The 25,674-nt window shown below is 42.5% G+C and overlaps 1 protein-coding gene across 2 annotated transcripts in view; it reads left to right on the forward strand.

Annotated features, from left to right (window-relative positions):
* Nucleotides 1–225: 225 nt before the first annotated feature.
* Nucleotides 226–25,674, forward strand: part of SLC49A3 (solute carrier family 49 member 3) — a 64,291-nt gene continuing 38,842 nt past the window's right edge. The window contains exons 1-3 of one of the 2 annotated variants that reach the window (XM_021005484.2): nucleotides 226–869; nucleotides 14,664–14,822; nucleotides 15,722–15,935. In XM_021005484.2, coding sequence (XP_020861143.1) covers nucleotides 717–869; nucleotides 14,664–14,822; nucleotides 15,722–15,935 — 526 coding nt within the window. In that variant the 5' untranslated portion in view covers nucleotides 226–716. The remainder of the gene's footprint in view (nucleotides 870–14,663; nucleotides 14,823–15,721; nucleotides 15,936–25,674) is intronic. The other variant, XM_078148542.1, reaches the window with a different exon arrangement.

Here is a 25,674-nt window from a genome sequence, read left to right on the forward strand (position 1 = left end):
AGAGCAGGTACTGCTTTTGGCCTTTCTGTGCATCTCCAGTACTTAGCACAGTGCCTGGCACATCGTAGGGGTTTAATAAATGCTAGTGACAGACACAAGTGGTTACAAAGTGTCCCTCCCCGTGATTTCCTAGTTACAAACTGTTTTTCTCTGTGAAGCCCTAGTTACAAAATGACCTTCCCTGGGACTTCCCTGGGAACTCAAGGCTCTTGGACTCTTATCGCTGGGCAGAGACCTGACACACTGACCCTAGAAGGAAATGAGGCTCACGAATAGCCAGAACCGGATGGTGCAAGATCTACGATCCCAAAACAGACTTTTCTGATGCCCCCAGCGCTCCAGGTGCGCTCGAACTTGCCACCGGACCCACCCCTCCCCTATATGATCCCGCCTGCCTCTGTTTCACTTCTCTGGGCTCCCCCGCTCCTCCCATCCAGATCCCCGCCTCCCCAACCGGAGTTGGCCGGGTTGTTTCGGCGGCGGTTGAGTTGCGTCACGCTGGGAAAGAGACACCCGCGTGTGGCATGAAGGCTGGAGGCTGGGGGCCAGGCGGTGGACGCTGGCAAAGCGATAAGCAGGCGACCCCGGGTGGAGCCGAAGGCCGCCCGTGGGCTGTGACGTGAGATCCTCGGGCCAGACTAGCTCCGCGCCGCCGCCAAGTTCATGCCACAGGGCGCGGGAGGAGGCTTCCTGCTAAGCCACTTCTTCCCGGGGGGATGCCGGACGCCGCAGCCCCTGGTACCTCGGATACCCCCACTGTGGGGATCGCAAAGCCCAGTGCTCTGAGAGGACTGACCCGCTACCAGACCTACAAGCGGCGATGGTTGTTCCTTCTGGTCGTCTCCTTGCTCAACTGTTCCAATGCTATGGTGCGGAGCCGGAGGGAGGCGGGAGTTAGGGGAGAAGGGGAGGCTGGCACCTCGGGCCGGGAGCGGGCTGGCTGGGCCTGTCTTCAGAGAGACCTCAGGCTCGAGGTGGGGGCGGGTGGGGCGGAGGCACTCAGAGACTGGGTCCGGTTGGAGACCAGCGAGTTCTGTCTCGTGCTGTTCTGTTGGGATGTTGTTACGGCTGTTCGAAGAAGCAGAAACAGAAAGCAGTCCATTCAGGCCCCTTCTTTAGAGAGGGAGAAACAGAGGCCCAGAGAGGGGAAGGAACGTGCTTACAGGACTGGGATCCCAGCTCTCTGGCCCCCAGCTGTGGCCGCTGGGATGGAGTAGCAAAGGGACCTTCTGAGGCTCAACAGAGCAAGCTAGGATGTGGAAGAGGGAATGCTATAAGAAGTCCCCAGAAAGATTTATATGTGGGTCTTGGCATGTATCTCTATTAAATTTCATTCTGGTCTAATCTGGACCTGTGATTTCAGTGATAAATAGGTGTGAGGAAGCTCCCTGGGCCACTGCTGATTCAGTAGCTCTCTTGTGACTTACTAGAAATGGGTCTTATTGAGTTACCTGGGATAGTAAGAGGCTGCTGCCACCTTCTCAGAGTCACACAACCACCAAATATCAGAAACAGGCCTTGAGGCCAAGGTCTTCCTGACTCCAAGATCCACTCTGCCCACCATATCGAGCTGCTTGTATAGTCTGAACCAACTTTTCTTCTTTTTAGAAACCCAACTTGAATTATTGGCCCTCTGGGAAATCTTCCCCCATCTCCCTTTTGGTTACTACCTTTCCCCTTCTGACCTTACACAGATCTTTGCCTTGTAACTCTCTAATGCACTAAGGCAGCAAGAAGCCTGGAGCCAGGAAGACTCATCTTCCAGAGTTCAAATCTGGCCTTGGACACTTACTAGCTGTGTGACCCTGAGCAAGTCCTTAACCCTGTTTGCCTCAGTTCATCTGTAAAATGAGCTGGAGAAAGAAATGGCAAACTGCTCCAGTATCGTTGCCAAGAAAACCCCAAATGTGGTCATGAAGAATCGGACATGACTACACTACAACCTGTACTAATCTTGTGATAGCTAGTATTACAGTTCTCCTCTTGTCTTTCTACTAGAATCCATAAGGTCAGAAGCCTAGGCTTATTCCCACACCAACCCAGCACCATATTCAGTATATATTAGGTGTTTAATGGATATTTGTTATGGGCATGTGGAACCTAGGCTCTTGGCGCAACTGAGGGAGATTTCCTTCTTCCCCAGCCTTGCCAAGGCATTACTAGATAAAATTTTATTTATTTATTTTAGACTCAAACACCAGAACACAAATACAGAATAGAGAAAAGAAAAAGAAAAACATATCATAAACTTAAATATTGGGACTTAATTACAAAGTAAGAAAAGAAAAGAAAGCATGTCATGTGCATAGCAGAGCACAGGAGAGGATTAAAAATATGTAATGATAAATTTTCATTTCAAGAGAGCCTGTATGATAAATACTACACATTGTATTGAGAGCTGTCCATCTTTTCTTTGCTTCCTTGTAAGTTTTCTTTTGTTCTCTGCTGTGCACTTTTTTTTACTTTGTTCTTTTTTTCCCCTCCTCCCCCAAGGCTATAATTGAGTGTGGGTATATTTCTCTATAGCTATATACATATATATGTATATACTTATATATATTTACACATGTACTTTCCCAAACAAATTCTACTCTTGATCTTTGTTTTTATGTTTGTACATATCTCTTGTTTATTATCCCTCCTGACTTCTTTACTGGATAAAATTTTAAAGGGGAACAATTCATCAGAGGGCTTGCAGTGGAGGGTGTGTGTGTCCGGGGGGGGGGTGTTGATTTTTTTTTCAAGCATTGTGGGCATTGGAAGATGGGGAGGGTATCAGAAGGCTGTCAGCATCTGGGCCTTGCACATGTGCGGTTCCAGAGGAATTTCACCCTAACAGTAGTGCCTTGTCATGACTTGGACTGTCTCAGCTTCTCCTCTTTAAGACTAAGATCCCTTCCTCTTATAGGTTGGAGCAATACAGTATACTAATATAGCAAATGGTTTTCTTAATCACATACCAGCTGTGCAAACCACATACAGAGTTTAGATGAGATATGGCCCTTGCCTTTAAAGGATGAGTAGAGTGATAAGACACCATCCCAATGTACATATAGCTCAGAGAGTGATGAAAGTACCATGTGAGGTATTAAAGCTGGTATTGAGAGGAATCCAACAAGGAAAGAAGAACTATCTGAAGAAAACTGGGCTTTAAAAGGCAATTAAGAACAGAAGTGATAAAAATGGGAGGGGTCAGAGAAGGGTGAAGAGAAGATATTCTAGTCCTAGGGAACAGTATAAACAAGGCACAAAGCTGTAATGTGACATATTTGCTGGGGGTGGGGTGGGTCGGAAGTTGTCCATTACTAGAAATGCACAATTAAAGAAGGGAAGAGATGGCTAATCAAAATTAGCATTTCCTAATCACGCACCACTATTCAAGTCTCAGAATCTCCCAGGCATCATCTGGCTAGGATGTCAGGGTGTTTTCTGTGTGTATATCAACAATACACAATAAGAGGGGAAAGATTGGGCATTACATTGTGGAGGGCTTTGAATTCCAGGTCAAGGAAGGCAAACTTGAATTAATAGAGTAGTAGTTCTCTGTCTAAGGAAGATTAGTTTGGAAGGGTAGATTGAAATGGGGGGTGTGGGTGGGAAGGAGACCTCTCTGGAGAGTCTTGCATTCAGGTCACCAGGTAGGCTTTAACTAGAGTTTGGCATTTTGAAAAGAGAGGAGCTGATAGAGATGAGAGATGTACAGTTAGAAAGTCACAGGACTTGGTAAGTGGTTTGTATAGCATAGATGAGGGAGAGTGAAGAGACAAAAATACTGAGCCATAGACAGAAATGGGGTGAAGTTGGAGAGAAGAGTATATGTTTAGGGGGAAAGAGAATAAGCTAATTTTTGGACATGTCGACTTTAAGATGCTGATGGGAAAGCCACGTGGAGATGGATTAGAGTAGCCAAGCATATGCACTGTTCCTTTATCCCAAGCCTTGGGACTCCTGGTACAAATCCTGTTCTACCCACTCTATGCTAGCAGATCTCTCTTGTTCTCTCCTGTGCCCACCTCTCTTCTTGGCCTTTCCTCATCCTTTGCCCTCCATCACTCCCTGCCCCCACCTCGTCTGGGAGGCTTTGAAATTGATTGACCCCATTGCTACTACTCACAAAAAGCCATCCAACTCCCAAGAGACTTAGTCCCTCCACACCTGACCTTTTAGCTGATACTATCAACTTGACCTCAACATGGTGGTAGGAGTGCCAGGGTAACTAAGGCCATCCCACCTGTTGCCCAAGTTCTACACTGAAGTAATTTACTCTCACTGGGTGATAACAAGGGTGTGGTAACAGACTTTTATTACTGAGAGCTCATGAATCATTAATCCTTTTGGAGTGTTTGGCTAGGAGTGCTACTTATTCTTTCTAAGACTTTTTGAAAGTTTGGCTGCCCGGAAGGGTCAGGGAATGTGTCTAATCATGACCGGCTTTCTCTTCTTTGGATAGCATAAACTTCAAGTTAACGTCATTACCTTCCCCCACCCCCAAGATTTCTATTTTGGCCTAACTCTAATTTTGGAGCTAAAAGACTTGGGTTCAAATGCTGACTCTGATGACCCTATTTGACCCAGGATGAGTCACTTAGCCACCCGACACCTAAGTTTCATCATCTGTTAAATAAGTGGCTTGGACCTCCAAGATCCCTTCTAGCTAACTATTTGAACTATAGGTTCATATGTATTCAGGACAAAAACGTACTGTTGTGTCACCCAGGGTTTTCATTGGCTGTCCACCATGCTCATTTCCATCTCCTAGTTTTTCTGGCTTTTTAAAGTTTTAGCAAAGTCCTTCACAAAGTCTTTCCTAGTCCTTAATTTTAGTCCCTTCCCACTGATGTTATCTCTAGTTTACCTGTATCTCAGTTACACGTAGTTGTTTGCATATTGCCCTTTCCATGAGATCATGAGCTCCTTGAGGGCAGAGACTGTCCTTTACTTCTTTTTTGTATTTTTGCCTGCGTAGTAATATGACTTTATGCGGTTACCCAAGTAGTACAATGTCTGGCACGTGCTCTCCATTCATTTCAGTCATATCTGACTCTTCATGACCCCTTTTGGGGTTTTCTTAGAATAGATACTGGAATGGTTTGCCATTGCCTTCTCCAGCTCATTTTATAGATGCAGAAACTAAGGCAAACAGGGTTAAATGACTTGCCCAGGGTCACATGGCTAGTGTTTGAAGCCAGGTCTTTCTGACTCCAGGCCCAGTGCTCTATCCACTGTGCCACCTAGCTGCCCTTTGCCCATGTGCCCACTGCCTGGAATATAGTAGGTGCTTAATAAATATTAGATAACTGACGATGAATGAACCTTTCATTCTACCTCTGGGATATTCTTTCTTCCCTGTTTCTTTCCTTGAGTCTTGGGTCTCTACATTCTCTGCATTAGGAATCTCATTCACTCACTCAGCTTCAGCTATCACTTTTACACAGATGACTCCCATACCTGTATACCAGTCTTGATCTTTCTCCTGAGCTCCAGGCCTGCATCTCCAATTACCTTCAGAATGTCTTACTATACCATGTAAAGCGTGTTGGGTTTGAATGCTTCTGACCTTTATCTTGTTACGTACTATGTGAGTACTTAGTTATTCACCAGGACTCTGTTTTCTCATCTATAAAATGAAGGGCTTGGAGTAGATTGCCTATAAGGCCCCTTCTAGTTCTTTTATTTATTTTTGGTTTTTTGGCTAGGCAAGGGGGTTAAGTGACTTGCCCAGGGTCACACAGCTAGTAAGTATTGTGTGTCCGAGGCCGGATTTGAACTCAGTTCCTCCTGAATCCAGGGCCGGTACTCCCTTCTAGTACTTAATCTATAATCTTATGATCTCTACCTTGATCTCCTGCCAGTTTTTCAAAGTCAGTATGTCCTAGATGGAAGAAAGCTTGATGGAACTAGAGATGTTTAGCCTAGGGGAAAGAAGACTTGGTTGAGGATGAAGTGGGGAAGGACAATAGCTGTCTTTCAAGTACTCCAAGGGCTATTATGTCAATTGCATGGAGGCAGATTTTGACTCAAAATAAGGAAAATGTTCCTAACAGTTTTGAGTTGTCTAAAAGTGGGATGGGCTGCTTCTAGGATTTAGTTTTCCCTCAGTCCTTTAGGGGCAGAATGGCCTTTGTTCAAGATGTCATGGAGGAATTCTATTAGGGAACAGTTAGGAACTTTTTAATCCCCATTCCAACTCTTAAGTCACCTCTTCAGACCAGCTGTCCTCTTAACTTCCTCATTTCTTTTTATGGCTCCACCATTCTCCTGGGTTCCTCACCTTAGAGTCACCTTTGACTTTTTTCCTTCTTCCTCTCTTCCCATGCCATTTTGGTTTCCAAGTCCAGTTGTTTCTTTCACCACAATTTCTCTCATATTTATCCCTTCGGCTCCACTCAGCCGCTCTGTTTCAGTTCTCATCACCTTACACCTGTACAGCAGTGGCATCACCTTCAATCCCTCCCCTCCTCAACCCTTCCTACTCATGATGCCAGATGGAATGGTTAATTCTCTATCACTCTCAAAAACCTTTAAATTGCTTCCTGTTGACTAGAATAGAACTTAGCCTGGCATTTATAGGCCTCCATGATCTATTTCTAACCTCCTTCTTTGCCAGCCTTCTCTCCCACTGTTTACCTACAGAAACCTTTCAGCCACATTAGGCTCCTCATTTCTTTTCACCTGTCAGGGTTATTTCCTCTCCTTATGTTTTCCCTCGTGCAGTCCTCCTTGATCGGAGTGCCTTCACTCTCTTCTTTCCCTCTCTGAATCCTACTCATTCTTCAGGAGCCAGATTGTCCCACCATCTCCATGACACCTTCCCTGGCCCAGCCACTGACCCTAAAGCAGAGGCTGAATGCCCACTCATCAGATATGATATAGTAGGCATACTACTACATGGCTGCCAAAGACCCTTCCAACCGCCAAATTTGTGAGAATCTGTGATTCATAAGCAACGGTCACTGATTTCCATTAAGTCTTCGATATTCTTCAGGCCCACATTTACACTGAGTAGGAATAAGGCACGTTGTAAAGGTGACAAGTTTTGGATTTGAAATCAAGGGCCCTATGTTCAAATCTGGATTCTGCTATTTGCTAGTTACCCTCATCTACAAAATGAGCAGGGTTGACTAGATGATCTCTGTGGTAATTCCCGGATCTAATATATGATCCCATTTTTGTCTGGCCTTCCTTTTTGAGGAAGATATGTTTTACCACAGACTGTCACCCTCTTCTTGTTCCTTTCTCAATCTCCGTGGGCCCTACCTCCTTGCTAATTTCCATTGTTCTTCTTCCCCCCATGGACACCAAAATATTCTCCCTGCCTCCCTTGAACAGGGCCTCATGCTTATACCGAATGAAAGTTTTAATGTACCTAAATTGAGAAGGTTGGACTACATGATACCTAAGGCCCTTTCCTCCTTACATTGTTTTTGTTATTGTTTTTGTTTCTTTTCCTATTTTTTGTAAATTTTTTTATTTTAAACTTAAATACAAAATGAGAAAAGAGAAAAAAAATTGCCATGTACACAGCAGACCATAAGAGAGGATTCAATATAAAACAGTATATTTCCATTTCAAGAAAACCTGTATAATACTACACATTGTTTTCAAAGCTGCCCAGCTTTCCTTTGCTTCCTTGTGTTTTTTTTTTTTGTGTATGTGTTCTCTGCCCTGCACTTTTTGCTGTCCTCTTAACTTCTTCGTTCCCACTACCCTAAAGAAGGCTGTAATTAAGCATGGAGATATATACATATACATAGGTATCTATAAACACACGCACACATATATAAAGTCATACACATATATTAGTATTATGCTTATTTCCTCTTATCATCTGTTTCTCTGAGGGTAGACAGCATCTTTTTTTTTTTTTTAGTGAGGCAACTGGGGTTAAGTGACTTGCCCATAGTCACACAGCTAGTGAGTATTGTGTGTCTGAGGCTGGATTTGAGCTCAGGTACTCCTGACTTCAGGGCTGGTGCTTTATCCACTGCACCACCTAGCTGCCCTGGTGGACAGCATCTTCCTTGATAAGTCCAAGCCTTTCCATGTTTTCTTAAATCAACCTGCTCATCATTTCCTACACCACACCAATATTCCAACCCAATCATATCCTATCTGAGAGATTGTCTATGAAAGTTTTCCCCCTAATTTTCTGCATTCCTTCTATTCTTGGCTACATAGATTTTATTTATACAAGAAAAATTTTAATTTAAAATAATCAGAATTATCCTTTTTATACTTCAACAGTGTTCCCACCTTATAATATAGTTTAAAGTCTGATACTGCTGAATCTACTTCCTTTACATCTTTTCCCCCTGGTTTCTTTGAAGTTCCTGACCTTTTGTTCTTCCAAATGAACTTTGTTATTATTTTTTCTAACTCAGTAAAATAATTTTTTAGTAATGTAATTGGAATGACATTGAATAAATAGGTTAGTTAGGTAAAATTGTCATTTTGAAAATTATATTGGCTTTACCTATCCATGAACAATAAATATTACTTCAGTTATTTAGATCTGAGTTTATTTATATAAAAAGTATTTTATATTTATGTTCATATAGTTCCTGTGTGTTTTGGGAGGTATATACTTAGGTATTTTATACTAACTAGATATTTTAAATGGTCTAAAACAATATTGAATAATATTGCTGACATATTTTGATTAAATCTATTTTAACTTTCACTTTGTCTGAGATCATGATTACTATCCCTGCTTTTTTACGTATTAAATTCTACCCCTGCCCTATCCCTCCTCACTGCTCTGCTTCACTTCTACCCACTACCATTCCCTCCTATTCCTTAACCTATTCAACCCTCCAAGAACCCCTCCCTTATCCTCTCCCCCAACCCAATCCCCTTGCTGTCTTATTTCTTTCTGAATTTAGAAACCTTTTATACCCTTCTAGATATATGTTGTTCCCTCTTTAACCCATTCCTGATGAGAGTAAGGTTCCAGCACTACTCACTTTTCCCCTTACTAGCTTCTTCTGTATCAATTTTTCCATTTATGTCTCATTTGTATGAGATAATTACTCTTTTTTATCTCTCCCTACACAGTTTTATTTTTTTTACAATCACCCCCTCATACCCACTCTTTTTTTTCAAACGACCCAAATAATGATGACAATCATAAAAGTACTGCTAATATTTTCACACATGTGAAGTAAACAATTTGACTTTCTTGAGTCCCTTATAATTGGTCTTTAATGTTTACCTTATATTTCTCCTGAATGTAATATGTCAAATTTTTCCTTAAGTCCCAGAGTTTTAGTGACAAAACCCTGAAAAATCTTTGAGTTCATTAAATGTCCTTTTTTTTTTCATTCAGGATGATAATTAACTTTGCTGGGTAAATTACCCTTGGTCATAACCCCAGCTCTTTTGCTTTACAGAATATAGTATTCCAAGATCTATGGTCCTTCAATGTAGTAGCTGCTAGGTCTTACGTAATCCTTATTGTAGCACCATGATATTTAAATTGTTTTTCTTGTTGCTTCTAATATTTTCTCCTTAACCTGGGAGCTTTGAAACTTGGCTATGATATTCCTGTAAGTTTTCATTTTGGGATCTCTTTCAGATAGTGATTGGTGGATTTTTTCTATTTCTACTTTGCCTTCTTGCTCTAGAACTTTAGGGCAATTTTCCTTGATAATTTCTTGTAATATTGTATCAAGATGATTTTTTATTGTAATTTTCAGGTAGTCTGACTATTCTTATATTATTTCTCCTCTATCTGTTGGTTGTTTTTTCTGGTGACATGTTTCACTTTCTCTTCTATTTTTTCATTTTTTTGCTTTTGTTTCATGATTTCTTGGTGTCTTAGAATGTCTTCCCCTTGCCCAATTCTAATTTTCAAGGAACTATTTTCTTCCTTAGATTTTTGATTCTTTATTTCCAGTTGGTTGGCTTTCTTTCCATAATTTTCTTGATTTTTTTGGATTGCCCTTATTTTTTTTTCTAATTTTTTCCTCTATCTCTCTTATTTGATTTTAAAGTCCTTTTTAAGTTCTTCCAAGAACTCTTTGTAGTTGGAACCATTTGACACTCATTGACAAAGGAGTGACTTTTTTTTAGCTCCATTAACTTCCTTTGAATATGAACCCAGATCTTTTCTATCCCCATAGTAACCATCTCTGGTTGGGTTCTTTCTCTTTTTGCTTACTCATTTTTATTAATTTATTTTTTTGTTTTATTTTGTTTTTAGCAGCTATTAGTGTAATCAAGTTGTAGCCCCAAGGTATGGGGAACGACGCCCCAAGGCTCAGTCTTTCTTACTGTTATTTTCTAACCTTGGGCACAGCTCGGGCCCCCAGCCACACTGTCCTACAAATGTTCTTGGTCCCTCCGGTGGCTACAAACTCCAGCTGTCCTCTCTGCCCTGGAACTGAAACCAAGGGACTCTGCTCTCCTGCAAATGCCCACACCCAACAGGGTCCCCACCCCTCTGCTATTGCACTCACCAGGTGTGTGCTAGCTCCTTCTCTCTGAAGCCACAGCCCGGGAGGCGTCTCATTCGTAAAGATGTGCTTGGTGTCCCTAGACACAGGAAGGTCCTTCAATCTTCTCCTGTTCAGCAATCAGACCTCCACTTTCTACTAAATGAAAGTTTCTAAGGCTGAGGCTTACCTCCCAATCCAGCTGCCTGCAAGGCTTGTTTGTTGACTCCCAAGAGTCAGCGTGGAAGTGTTTGCATTTCACCCAGGCCAAACCTTGGCCCTGGAGGTCAAGTCTTTCCTGGGATCTTCTCAAATTGTCTTAGAAGGAAAGCTGCTTTACCCCATGTTTATTTCTGCTGCTCTGAGATGTTCTGTCTTTTTTTGTGGAGGAAATTTGGAGAGCCAAGAGTTTTCTGACCTACTCTGCCATCTTCCCAGCTACATTATGTTTTGTTAAGATCCTAATACCTAATTGTCACCAAGAAGTAGAGAGGTGAATTTAGCTTTGATGTAAAAAAAAAGTTATCCAAAAGTAGAACTGTGTGGATAATGAGTTCTCTAACACTGAATATCTTTAAAAGAATACCTGATCAGTTTTGGAATGGACTAAATGACTCATGTTACTCCTCTCTGGAGAAGATGCATTTTAACGGGTACCTGAACAAGATTATGCCTTAACCCAAAATAATGAAGTCCACATGGAAGCATTTCAGGCATAGAGACTGACTAGGGGTTCAAGCCATTTGGATTGTTCTGTAACGATTCCAGTTCCCATGCTGCACTGTCCCTAATGAGAGTAGCTATTTAAAAAAAAATAGTTAACATGTTTTTACTGAGTCCCTCTCCTTTGTACCCTGCTCTTTGTGAGGTTAAGCAATGGGGAAAACAGGAGAAGGGGTTCATTTTGGTAGACTCTTACCTCTAGATAATGAGATATTTGCTTTGTACAAATTTTGTATTTACTTATCTGTATATATGTAGTTTCCCCTGATAGAACCAATCAATCAATTAATAAACATTAGTAAGTGCCTACTGTGTGCCAGGCACTGTGCTAAGCACTGGGAATACAAAAAGAGGCAAAAGACGGTCCTTGCCCTCAAGGAGCTCACAATCTAATGGGGGAGACAGCATGCAAACAAATATAAACAGTATGAATTATGTACAGGATAAATAGGAAATAATTAAAAGAGGGAAGGCACTGGGATTAAGAGAGGGTACTCAATTTGCTTGGGGGCAGGGACATCTTTCCTTTTGGTCTTTATATCTCCAGAACCTTGGACAATGCCTGGCACATAGTAAGCATTTACTAAAGGCTTCTTGGATTGAATTGGGATAGAATTGATAGGAAGGATTCATGAAAGTAGGCCTTGAAAGATACATAGGATTGGGCAGCAGCAGAGGACAAAGGAGGAGTGCATTCTATGTAGGGATGAGGCACCGAAGTCTGGGTTGACAGTGAAACCAGCCTTACTGGACTGGAAGGTATGTGTTTGGGAGGATGGGGAAGCAGATGTGGGTAGATGATAAGAACAGCTAACATTTACCCAGTGCTTTCAGGTTTTTAAAGTCCTTTACAGATATTATCTTATTTGATCCTCACAACTGCCCTTTTTATTGCAGACATGGAAACAGGTTCAGAGAAGTGAGTCGATTCCCTATGGGTACCCAGCTAGTCAGTGTCTAAGGCTGGATTTAAACCTAGGTCTTTCTGACTTCAAATCCAAGCTCTTTCTACTCAATAGCACTGCCTCCTTAAAGGCAAGGTAAGGCCAGATTATTGAGTGCCTTAAATGCTAGGCTGGGGACTCTTTCTTTTGGTTGTGTGTTGACATGACTTCATGCAGTTATCCAAGTAGTATTTAATTCCAAAAGGGAAATTTGGGGAGACATCATATGTCTTGAGGGATGTTGCCAGGCAACAAGACTGGTCTCAGAATCACAGAATATCAGAGTAGGAAGGGACCTCAGCAACATCTAGTCCATTGTCCTGATTTTACAGATGGGGAAACTTCCCCTAGAGAAGAGATTGCTTTGCCCAAGGTTACAGAGAGCCTCAGTGGTAATCTTGGGATGACACCCAGGTTTCCTGGCTCTCAGGCCAGTGCTCAGGAAATGGCTTTGTTCCCCAGGGCAGAGGGAGGATGGTGAGCCAGCTGGGGCCTCTAAAAAGCTCTCAACCTTTTTCCACATAGAGAGAAACTCATTCTTTAAGTTTCATTTATTTCTGACATGCTGCCAATAACTAATACTTCCTCCTTTCACTTCACTTCCTTCCTCCCCTTGGCTCCCCAAAAACAAAAAAGGGGAAGCAACTTTCTTCCACCTTTTCTGTCCTTTCCACTGAAGAGCTTTTGTAGAGCTAAAATTGGATGACTCTCTTTAACCCTTTCTACGCTCTCCCTTTTGCCCTCCTCATTGAGGCAGGTCAGTAGAATGAGCAGCGCTCTGCAAATGAGAGATAGGGTTTGGGCTCTTCTGCTAAGTCACTGTGCAACTTTGAACAGGTACTGGCCTGTCGAGTCTCTGTCTCTGCACATCAGTTGCCTCCTTGGTGAAAGACAGGAGATAATCATTGCCTAGCTTCCTACTTAGAGCTCTTGTGAAGGTCAGAGGAGAGGATAAATCTGAAAGTCTTGGAGATTTACAAAGTCACCCGCACACGTGAAAGATGTTAACATCTTTTGAGATAAAGACCGGAATTTAAATAATTTTCAGGAACAACAAGATAACCCCAGAGATGGAGTTCAGATCGAGGGCAGATAGTGTGGGCCCGGAGCCAGCCTGTTCTCTCTGATGGATTCAGTTTATGCCTGTACTGATCCCTGGGTCTGCAGGACAGGGGGTCCTGGATCCCTTCCACATTCTCTAGATAGTCTGACCTCTAATTCTAGAGCTGGGAACACAAGTAGCCTCTGCATTCTCTTCTCTCTGCCTAGAATGGCCTCTTCCCACCCATCCCTCTATATCCCTGCAGTCCTCCAGAACTCAAGTTCCACCTGCTCTGAGGTTCTTTTGGGTTTTGAATTTATGATCCTGTGATGAGAGTGCTACCTCTTTCGGAAGGCCTTTCCCAATTACTCTAGTTATTAGGGTATGCCCTTCCCTTCCCCCCTCCATTCCCAATACTGCCTACATACACACACACACACACACACACACACACACACACACACACACACACTGCCCATGTGTGACTCAGCCCTGAGGGAAGGGCTCTTACTTTGAGATGATGTTTTCCATCGTGTCCAACTCTTTGTGACTCCATTTGGGGTTTTCTTGGCAAAGGTACTGAAGTGGTTTGCCATTTCCTTCTCCTGCTCATTTTACAGATGAGGAAACTGAGGCAAAAAGGGTTAAGTGACATGCCCAGTGTCATACAGCTAGTAAGTGTCTGAGGCCAGATTTGAACTCAAGAAAAGGAGTCTTCTTGACTCTAGGCCTGGCACTCTATCCACTGTGCCACCAAAAAACAAACAAACAAAAAATAACTATGCCACTCAGTCTGGAAACCTCCCAATTGTATATAGCCCATATTTACTTGTCTGTGAACTTATGTTCTCCCCTCCTCCTACTAGAATGTAAGCATCTTGAGGACAGAGGCTGTCTTGTTTCCGTGTTTACATGTCCAGTACCTTTCCCAATGGCAATAGGAGGTGCTCATAAATACTGCTGATTGAGTTGGAGTAGGGCATTTCCTGGGTTCAGATCCTAACACTGATATTGGTTGTGTAATTGGGGGCAAGTGACTTCATTTCTGAGCCCCAGTTTCCTCATCTGTAGGCTAGAGATAATTATACCTGTGTTATCTGTTTCCCTCGAGGCTCATATGAGATAATCTATGTAAAGTGCTTTGCAGATCTCAAAGTACTATAGAGTTGCCAGCTATTACTGTCTGCATGAAGCCTCCCTGCTATTGCAGTCCTCAGGAATCTCTGACCCCTTGAATTACATAGAGTCTGAAAGCCAATCTGGTTACACCTTCTCCTCTCTATTTTTCTGTTTTTCCTCCATTTATCCCCAGATTGTGAGCATCTTCTTCTTTTTTTTTTTTTTAAAGTGAGGCAGTTGGGGGTAAGTGACTTGCCCAGAGTCACACAGCTAGGAAGTATTATGTGCCTGAGACCGGATTTGAACTCACAGTCATGGACACCTGTTCTTGAGCTAAGTCTGTGCTTCTCCTAATGGGATCCACCAGACCCAATCTCATGAAGGCTCTCTCCTACTTTGCAGCTTTGGCTGAGTTTTGCCCCAGTGGCCGACAAAATTGCTCACTACTTCCAACTCTCCATGATGCAGATTAATTGGTTATCGCTTATCTACCTGGTGATATCCGTCCCATTTGGCATAGTTGCTACATGGATTCTGGATTCTTTTGGACTCAGATGTTCAGTGAGTATCCCTCCCTCCTTCTTAGTCTGCACAATTTCCTACTCTAATGGCTCTGTGTGAGTCCTATCACTTCCTTCCATTGGGAGCTCCTAGGGGGTAGAGTCAGTATTCTACGCCCTCCCCCCCCCCCTTTGGGGTCAAGTAGGTAGGTCGGTGGGAGAACCAGGAAAAAACTAAATTGGTATGGTTTACTTGTGAGTCTCCCTGAAACTAACGTTTGGGATTTTCTTCATTCAGAAATTGTAAAGATGTCAACCATGGTTTAGTGAAATGAGCCCTGGATTTGGAATCAGAGGACTTGGCTTCACATTCTAGTTCTGACATTACCTGTATTATTTAACCTGAGGATGTTGAACTAAATGATCTTAAAGATCCCTTCTGTTTCTAAATCTTCTGTTTCTTTTTTCTTGGTGAAGCTACTGGGGTCAAGTGATTTGCCTGGGGTCACACAGCTAGTAAGTGTCAAATGTCTGAGGCTGAATTTGAAGTCAGGTCTTCCTGACTTCAGGGCTGGTGCTCTATCCACCCCACCACCTAGCTGCCCCTAAATCCTATGCTTCTGAAAAACCAACCCCATGTCTATGTGCCCTCTGTTCAATGTCCCATCCAAGCCTCTTCCAAGGTCATGCCTCAGAGTACTTTGAGGACTTGCCTTGCCTCACATAGCCGGTAAGTATCTCAAGAAGGATTTGGGTCAATCAAGGGTCTTCCTGATTCCTAGTACAGCAGTCTACCCACCATGCCAGGTTCTCTCCTCTATATGTTGCAAGAGTTAGGGAAGGAGGGGCAGGGATGTGTATTGTTAGGTTCAGAACTTCTCAGGTGCCATGGTCTGGAAGGGTCTTAGGTCAGACTAGAGAGGTCTGCATTGCATGTCATCGCCCTCTCCTTCCTTGCAGACGATCCTGTGTGCCTGGTTGAATGCCATCGGGAGTGTCATCCGATTGTTCCCCTGCATACATTTTATGGGCGATTACCATTTTCTGTATTTTATGATTGGCCAGAGCTTCTGTGCTTTAGCTCAGGTCTTGGTCATCTTCTCTCCAGCCAAACTTGCAGCCTTGTGGTTCCCAGAGCATCAGCGAGCTACTGCAAACATGATTGCAACCATGTGTGAGTATATCTATGTTGTGGGCTACTACAGTGGAGAGGAGGGTATGCCAAGAAGTGTCAGTCAATGGATAAGCATTTATTAAGAGCCTACCTTTTGCCAGGCGCTGTTTTAACCACTAAGGATACAAAGAAAGGCAAAAGACAGTCCCTGCCCCTGAGGAGCTCCCAATCGAAGGGGTTGGGGGTGGGAGGAGGCAACAAACAAACAAATATGTACAAACAATGCTCTATTTATTTTATTTTTTTTAAATATAAATTTATTTGTTTTTAGTTTTCAATATTCACTTCCACAAGTTTTTGAGTTCCAAATTTCTCACCCCCCCCCACCCCAAGATGGCATGCATTCTGAATACCCTTCCCCTGGTCTGCCTTCTCTTCTATCTCCCCCCTCCTTCTCTTATCTCCTTCCCCTTCTGTTTTCCTGTAGAGCAGGATAGACTTCTGTACCCCATTTCCTGTATTTCTTATTTCCCAGTTGCATGTGAAAACATTTTTTTAAAACATGTGTTTTTAAAACTTTGAGTTCCAAATTTTCTCCTTCCTCCCTCCCCACCCACCCTCATTGAAAAGGCAAGCAACTCAATATAGGTTATACATGTGCAGTTATGCAAAACACTTCCATAGTAGACGTGTTGTGAAAAACTAACTCTATTTCCCTTAATCCTATCCTGCCCTCCCATTTATTCTATTCTTTCTTTTGACCCTGTCCCTCCTCAGAAGTATTTGCTTCTGATTACCCTCTTTCCCAATCTGCCCTCCTCTCTATCACCCCCCTGCTCTCTTGTCCCCTTCTCCCCCTATTTTCCTGTAGGGTAAGACAGATTTCCATACCCAATTGAATGTGTATGTTATTCTCTCCTTAAGCCAAATCCTGAGAATAAGATTCCCTCATTCCCTCTCACCTTCCCCTGTTTCCCTCCACTGTGAGAGACTTTTCTTTTCTGTTTCTGGGTTTGTTTGGGTTTTTTTGTGAGATAATTTACCCCATTCTACCTCTCTCTTTCTTCTTCTCCAAATACAATCCTCTCTCATCCCTTAATTTTATTCTCCAGATATGACCCCTTAATCTTCAACTCACCCTGTGCCCTCTATCTATCTATCTATATATGCATATATACAATTTTTTTCCTTCAACTACCCTAATATTGACAAAGTTCTCATGAGTTACAAATATCATCTTTCCATGCAGGAATGTAAACAGTTCAATCTTAATAAGTCTCTTATGATTTCTCTTTCCTGTTTACCTCTTCATGTTCCGCTGGAGTCCTGTATTTGAAAGTCAAATTTTCAGTTTAGCTCTGGTCTTTTCATCAGGAATGCTTGAAAGTCCTCTATTTCACTGAATGACCATTTTTTCCCCTGAAGGATTATACTCAGTTTTGCTGGGTAGGTGATTCTTGGTTGTAATCCTATCTCCTTTGCCCTCCGGAATATTATATTCCATGCCCTGCGGTCCTTTAATGTAGAAGCTGCTAAATCTTGTGTTATCCTGATTGTGTTTCCACAGTACTTGAATTGTTTCCTTCTGGCAGCTTGTAATATTTTCTCCTTGACCTGGGAACTCTGGAATTTGGCTACAATATTCCTAGGAGTTTTCCTTTGGGGATCTCTTTCAGGAGGAGATGTGTGGATTCTTTCAATTTCTATTTTGCCCTCTGGTTCTAAAATATCAGGGCAGTTTTCTTGAAAGATGACATCTAGGCTCTTTTTTTTGATCATGGCTTTCAGATAGTCCAACAATTTTTAAATTCTGTCTCCCAGATCTATTTTCCAGGTCAGTTGTTTTTCCAATGAGGTATTTCACATTGTTTTCTAATTTTTCATTCTTTTGGATTTTTTTACAGTGTCTTGATTTCTTATAAAGTCACTGTCTTCCAATTGCTCTATTCTAATTTTTAAGGAAGTATTTTCTTCAGTAATCTTTTGGACTTCCTTTTCCATTTGGCCAATTTTGCTTTTTAGGGCATTTTTCTCCTCATTGGCTTTTTGGACCTCTTTTGCCATTTGGGTTAGGCTGTTTTTTAAGGTGTTATTTTCTTCAGTATTTTTTTGGGTCTCCTTTAGCAAGCTGTTGACTTGTTTTTCATGATTTTCTTGCATCACTCTCATTTCTCTTCCCAGTTTTTCCTCTACTTCCCTTACTTGCTTCTCAAAATCCCTTTTGAGCTCTTCCAAGGCCTGGGACTGATTCATATTTTTCTTGGAGGCTTTGGATGTAGGAGCTTTGACTTTGTTGTCTTCTTCTGGTTGTATATTTTGATCTTCTTTTTCACCAAAGTAAGACAATATAGTCTGACTCTTTTTGCGCTGCTTGCTCATGATCCCAGCCAATTACTTGAGTTTTAAACTCTTTGTTAAGGTAAGAGTCTGCTTCCAATGTGGAGAGTGTACTGTCCCAAGCTTCAGGGTTTTGTACAGCTGTTTTCAGAGATACTTGTAGGGACCTGTAAATTTTCAGTTCTACCAAGGTGGTATGATAAGTGGAGGGTTGTCTACTCCTTTCCTGGCCTGTGACTACAAGTATTCCTTTCTGTCCCGTAACTGTGAGGAGGGGTTCCTCTCCACAGCCACTACAAGCTCCACCATGCCAGTGCTCCTCCTCACCCCAGCACCACAGCCCAGAACTGTGACCCAGATCCACACACGGGCAAAGCAAGAGATTCCTGCCTCAGCACTGGCAAAGAGATCCCTGCAATCCCTCTCTGATCAGCCACTGAATTCCCCCTCAGTCTGTGGGCCGGAAGCTGGGGAAGCAGCTGCCCCCCCCCCCCCGGGCCATGCTCTTGGGGAATGGAGCTGAAACCCCACCTTCCTGTCTCAGTACCGATTGAAACAGTCTTTTCCCAGTGACCTTCTAAGTTGTCTTTGGCATTCAGTGATTGAGGAGTCTGGAAACCTTCACAGCTGCCCATGATTCAGTCCTCTGAGGCCTGCTCCAAGTTTGCTGCAGCCTGTGCGCCCATGCCACGCTGTGCTCCCAGCCCGGCGCGATACACCTTTCTTATCAATTATCCTGGTTGTCTTGGGCTGGAAATTTGTTTCACTCTGTCTTTTTGTGGGTTCTGCTGCTTCAGAATTTGTTTAGAGCCATTTTTTATGACTATTTGGAGGGGTTTGGGGGAGAGCTCAAGCAAGTCACTGCTTTCACTCCACCATCTTGGCTCCGCCCCAACAATGCTCTATTTATAGCATAAATAGGAATCAACAGAGGGAAGGCACTAGAATTAGGAGGGATATGGAAAGGCTTCCTGTAGAAGGTGGGATTTTAGATGAGGTTAGCAGGGCCAAAGGGCCAAGGTATTGCTGTGCTTTAAGGTTGACGTAGTACAGTGTGAGGTGTCATGATCTCTTGAATAGGAGGCTCTACTCTTACTTCCACCAAGAAAAAGATATCTAGAACATCAGATTCACAGAACCCTTACTGTGGAGCACCTTGGTGCCTGCCTCTGTCCTAGGCACCTTTTAATTTGTGGACATGATATTAAAATTACATCTCTCATCTCCGTGCTTTTTGTCTCATGTGTGGAATGAGCTCCATCCTCGCCTTTAAGCTTCCTTCAAAACTCAGCTCAAGCTGCTCCTGCTCTCCCCAGCTACTAGCACCTCCCCTTTAAAATGATCTTATATTTTCTTTGTGTGTATTTTTTAAAAACCCATAGGTGTACCTGCTGTTTCTCCTGACGGAATGTAAGCTTTCTGAGGGCAGAACTGTTCATTTTTGTCTTTGTATCCCCAGCACCTCAAACGATGCCTGGTATATTGTAGGTGCTTAATAAATGCTTATCATTGATTGATTGCCAACCCTTAGCTGTGGTTATAGTCATGTTCCCTCCCTCAATGCCCCACCAATGTTTAGCAAGCATGTTGCCTTCCCCACCCTTAGAGGCCAGGATTGGCCAAGACTAGTAAGAGAACTCCCTACCCCACCAGAAAGGAGTGTGTAAAGGGGAGGAAACCTTGGCAGAGCTCAGTACCCTAAGAGTGCCTGATGACAGGCAAACTGATATAGCAGATAGAGAGACAGCACTGAAGCCATTGAGACCTGGGTCCTGTCTCTGGCACATATAGGCTCTGAGTGAGCAACTTAGCCACTCAGTGCTCTCTAGGCAGCTTTCTAAGAACGTAAGTTAAAGAAAAGGTGTCAGCCTGCATTGGTAGAGGGAGTTTCCTCATTTGGGAATTCCCTACACCTGTCTGTGCAAGTGTGTATTATGAAAACTATGGTATTCTATGATTATAATTTTCCTCACGGTTTCTATTTTTAATTTTGTTTCTTCTCCTGCAATTATGAGCCATTGAAGGTCTTAGAAAATTTCGTGAACTGTGTAGGAGTAGAATGCAGGTGTTGACAGATGGTGGCCCTGTACCTTAGTAGGTGAAAGAGGAGCAACACTTTGCTTGGGAACAGTGGGTGGTGACAGCGGAAGGGAGTGGGTGACCAATCAATCTGTGGGACCTGGGGGAGAGAAGAATGATTGATAGGGACTAGTATGGGTCAAAGATAGATCTCCGGAGAGCAGGATGTCCCACGCTGCAGTAATGTTTATGTGGTATCTGTGAGATAAAGTGGTTTCATGCCTATCTTGAGGTTGAAAGCACTAGTGTTATGAGAATCTTACTCATATGTAATGGGAGAAGGAAGGAGGTCTTGGTGCTAGAAAGTTGGGAAGCTAAGAACTCATTTAGGAGCCCTTTTTCTGTTTCATGAGGAAAATAGCCTCATGTAAACTTGAACTGAAGATAATTTTTGTTGTATTTTTCACTTACAGATATTTACTTCCATTGTTTAATTCATCATCCATTCTATCCCTTTAGGCAGCTAGTAGCAATGTAGATAGAGCACTGGACCTGGACCTGAGTTCAGATCTGGTCTCTTCTATTTCTTAACTATGTGACCCTGGAAAAGACACTTAAACCACTATCTGCCTCAGTTTCCCCCTCTGTAAAACAGGGGTAATAATAACACCTACCTCCCAGGGTTCTCATGAGACCCAGATAGGATAACATTCAAAAAGCGCTTTGCAAACCTCAAAAGCACTCTACAAACGCACACTATTTTACAAATGCTAGCTGTTATTCCCAGAGTGCCACCCTAGTCTAAAACCTCACTTGCTTCCTGTCTGAACTATGGTAGTTGACTCCTATATGATGTTTGGAATAATAGTCTCTTGCTTCTGATCCACCAACATATTTGGTGCAAGTAAATTTTCCTCAAATCTGATCTTTGCATATCTCTACTCAAAAACCTTCTGCTCTTCTCCATTGCCTACCAAACTAAGTTGAAATAGCTTGTCTTGGCGTTCAATACTCTCTATGATGTGGCCCCAAGCTACCTTTCCACCCTTACCTCCTCTCGTTCCCTTTCATTACTCCTTATTCAACCTAGGCTACACTCTGTTCTCTGAATGTGTCCTGAGCAACATCCCCTTCCCTTTGTCTAGAATGCCCTGTGAAGGATCTAGTCTGAAACTTAGGCCGCAGTGACCTGGGGGAGCTTCCCTGGACCCCAGCTCCTCCTCCAAATCAATTCAGGGACCTTTCACCTTTGCCCCTAGCGCTTGACTCAAGAGATCTGCTATTTCTCTGTGCCCTCAGCCCATCACTAATTACCTATTCTCCTTGCCGTTACTACCATGTTTTGTGGCTTTTTCTAGCCCCTCCTCTCTTTCCCTTCTCCCTACCTGTCTAACACACATGATAGACTGGGTGAGTATATTTCTAAGGTTTGCCCACAAGGGGAAGAGAAAAATATGGATCTGGTGTTAACGTGCTGTTAGACGTGCCAGTGAGAGAAAACTTCTGTGTCCCAAACTGAATGCTACTTAAAATTTTATGATTTAATCTTTGATATTAATAATTTTTCTAGTTTGAAGGACATGGATTATACCATAAAGTTATTTTAATATATATTTATTTGATAACTAATGAGGTCATTTTAAAAAATTAATTCATTTATTTTTAGTTTTCAACATTCACTTCCATAAGATTTTGAGTTTCACATTTTCTCCCCCTCCCTCCTCTCCTCCCTCTTCAAGACGGCATGCAATCTGATATAGGCTCTACTTATACATTCATATTAAATGTATTTTCACGTTAGTCATGATGGAAAGAAGAATTAGAACTAATGGCAGGAACCACAAGAAAGAAAAAACAAATCAAAACAACAGAAGAAAAGGAGAACAAATAGTATGCTTCCATCTGCATTCAGAGAGGTCAGTTCTTTTTGAAGGAATTACTAATAACATCTCCTTTTGAAAATTGTCTGTTCATAGCCTTTGATTGTTTGTTAGAGATGGGGAACTTTGACAGAGTTCCTTACACATTTTAGGAGAGTTAGCATGGCCTAGTGGTTACAGAGCTTACCTTGGAGCCAGGAACATCTGAGTTGAAGACATGTCCTAGCTGTGTGACCCTGGGCAAGTCACATAACTTCCCAGTATTCTAGGCAACTCTCTAAGACTATAAATTGCTGAAAAGGTACTAACATTGGTAAAGGGAGTTTCCTCATTTGGGATTCCCTATCCTGATTAAGAAACAAAAAACAAAAAAAGAGCAGTCCAATCCCTATCCCTATCTATTTTAGATATAAAATTGTATCTGTAAAATTGTGGCAAATATTTTTTTATTTTTATTTTATGTTATTTTCTGTTATGCAGTTTAAAACTTTTTTTTTCAGGTAGTTACTGACATCTGTCTTGTCCTGAGAGTTTCTTCTACTTGTTGAATCAAAACAATATATCATCCTTTCATGGTTATGATAAATATTTCATTCCATTAAACATTTTTTTAGTGTTTAAGTTTCTCATTTGGCTGGAGTTCACTGAGGCATATGGTGTAAGCTGCAAGTCAGAATCTTGAGTGTGTCAAGTTTCTAACCTGTTTCCTAGGTCCAGGGAATCTTTTGTCCCAGTTTTTGTTTTTTCTGGGCTTATCAGATGCTCATCTGTTGTTGACCTTTTAGTGGATGTTCTGCCTAAGCCCCAAGTGGAACCTGTTCCCTCTTAGTTCCTTAAGCGTGGGGGCATTTAAAAGACTATTGGTCCCAGTTAAGAAAAGTGTAATAGGCAGGTTGGTGGTGCAGTGGATAGAGCAATGGGCCTAGAGTCAGAAAGACTCATCTTTCCAAGTTCAAATCTGGCCTCAGACAGATATCTGTGACCCTGGGCAAGTCACTTAACGTTGTTTACCTCAGTTTCCTCATCCATAAAGTGAGCTGGAGAAGGAAATGGGAAACCATTCCAGTACCTCTGCCAGAAAACCCCAGATGAGATTACAAAGAGTCAAACACAACTGAAATGATGAAAAAACAATAAGAAAAGTATCTTTAGAACAAACTGCACCTCTGCACTGCTTTGGGGATTTGCCTGCCTGGGTTTGCTGGGCTGAATTAATTTCCTATTCTGGCTTCTCTGTTCTAGCCAGTCCAGGAGTATGAGGGCATTTGGGCTTTTTGGTGTTCCAACCATTTTTCTATAGAGACACCTAGGTAATTAAGTCTTTCTCCTTCAACAAGAGACGAACAAGTAAATTGGACCTCAAGTAGAGTAATTCCACCTGACTCACAAGTAACTCTCAGTGTTCACAACAAACACAACCATTTTAATAATTTTTAGAAATGTTCATATCTGCATTATTTCTCTCCTACTCATTCCCCCCACTCCACCCCCAATGGAGAAACCAAGAAAAACAAACACAACTGATCAGGCAAAACACATTCCCACATTGGCCACATCAGAAAAAATAACAACAACAATAACAAATGACAGTCTGTCCTGAGCCCATCTCACACGACAAGGGCAGCATGTTTCATTTTGAATTCTCTGGAATCGTGGCTGGTCATTGTGTCCATCAGAATTCCTAAATCTTAAGCTTTTTGTCCTTATAGGATTGTTGTTATTGTATAAAAACCTTTTCATTGTATACCTTCTGACTCTCACCAAGGGTAAAACTTTCACCTGTCCTTCAGGACCCAGCTTAAATGCCTCCTTCTCTTTGAATTTGTAGCTGGATCGTGCATCTACAACTGGGAAAGACCTTAGAGGTCTCTAGCCCAGCCCCCTCAATTTCAAAATAAGGAAACCAGAGGCCTAGGGAGGTGAAGCGACTGGCCCAAGGTGACACAGGTTATAAGTGGCAGAATTCAAATCCAAGTCCTCAGATTCCACAGCCAGCTTTTCTTTCCATTATATGCATAGCATGTAATCTCTCCCTGTCCTGATCACCCATAATTCTCCACATACCTCATATGGCACTTGTGCTATTCTGCTTTGTAGGCATTTGTATATGTGTCTCCTCTCCCCTGCCAGATTATGAGCACCTCAGGGACAGAGTTTGAATCACGTTAATTGCTCTCTTCCACACAGAGCCCTCACAGGGCTTCACATGTAGTAGGCCCTCAATAGATATTTGTTGATTTGAGTTGAATTGCTGGATACCTACTATGTGGAGGGCCTTGGAATGGGCTACTTTTTCAGGGACTCAGTTGAATAAGACATGATTACTGCTCTAAGGCATTTCACAATCTAGTAAGAAAGATATCATCAGAGCATAATTATAATCCAAGGGAGAAAAACAATGAATTCATTCATTTGTTCATCACATTTATTACGTGCTTATTAAGTATAGGTCATTGTCCTGGGTGCTGAAGGAGATACAAAGTTGACTAACATTGCAATCCAAAAGGGTCACTAAGATATGTACATAAAGACTGTGCCATGATTCTGAGTTTACAAGGCACCTTGAATGGGAGAACCATGGACAGAAATAATGAAGTCAAAAGGGAGAGCAGGTTTAAAGGAGAAAGCCTCGATCTGGATCTGTCAAATTTGATGTGCTGGTGAGGTATTCAGATAGAGATGTCCTTTATGGAGTGCTGGCTGTATGTAGGTCTGGAGTCCAGAAGGAAGGCAGAATAAATAGATTTGGAAGTCAATAGCATAGAAGATGGGAGGGGAAGTAAGTTAATTTGCCAAAGGAGATAGTGGAGATATGGAGATGAATGTCAAAGGTAGAACCTGGAAGAAGGCCTATGATTAGAGAGCAGGAAGAAGATGAGGAGCCAAAGAATGAGACAGAGAAGCAATGGTTTGAGAGGGAGAAGAACCAGGAGAGTATAGTGTTGGTGAACATGAGGGAGGAGAGAGGGTCTCACAGTAGACAGTGGTTAATAGTATCAAATATTCAGAGAGGTCAAGGAAGATAAGAACTAAGCAAAGCCCACTGCTAATTCATCTTCTCTACCTTTTTAATGGGAAAGCAGAAATCCCTGGTCAGGGGCCCATTCACATTTTCTGTGTTCATTAGGCAGTAAGAACAAAGCATAGGAATAACCTAGTTGCCTTTACAAGTCACAACGGGAATTGGCTTCTGGGGAGATCTAGCCATGAGCTTTGTTACTCTGTGGTATAGTGAAAAGTGTTGAATAATAAAGTCATTAGACTCCTGCTCCTGGCAGTGCACATCTGTCATCCTAGCTACCTGGGAGGCTAAAGATGGTGGATCTCTTGAGCACAGGAGTTCTGAGTTGCAGGGGGTTATGCCTATCAGATGTCTATATTAAATTCGGCATTAATAGAGTGAGCTTCCTAAGTAAGTGGCTACTAAGTTGCTTAAGGGTGGAGGTGGGGGAATGGGGATGAGGGGAAGAGGGGCTTTGAACCAGGACTGGTCCATGCAGACTAAATAGTGAGATCAAGCTCTAGATTAGCACTCTACATCCTACCTGGACAAGATGGGGAGA

Source organism: Phascolarctos cinereus, unplaced genomic scaffold (assembly GCF_003287225.1).
Source record: "Phascolarctos cinereus isolate Bilbo 61053 unplaced genomic scaffold, phaCin_HiC Scaffold_9;HRSCAF=440, whole genome shotgun sequence".
NCBI classification, from domain to species: Eukaryota; Metazoa; Chordata; class Mammalia; order Diprotodontia; family Phascolarctidae; genus Phascolarctos; species Phascolarctos cinereus.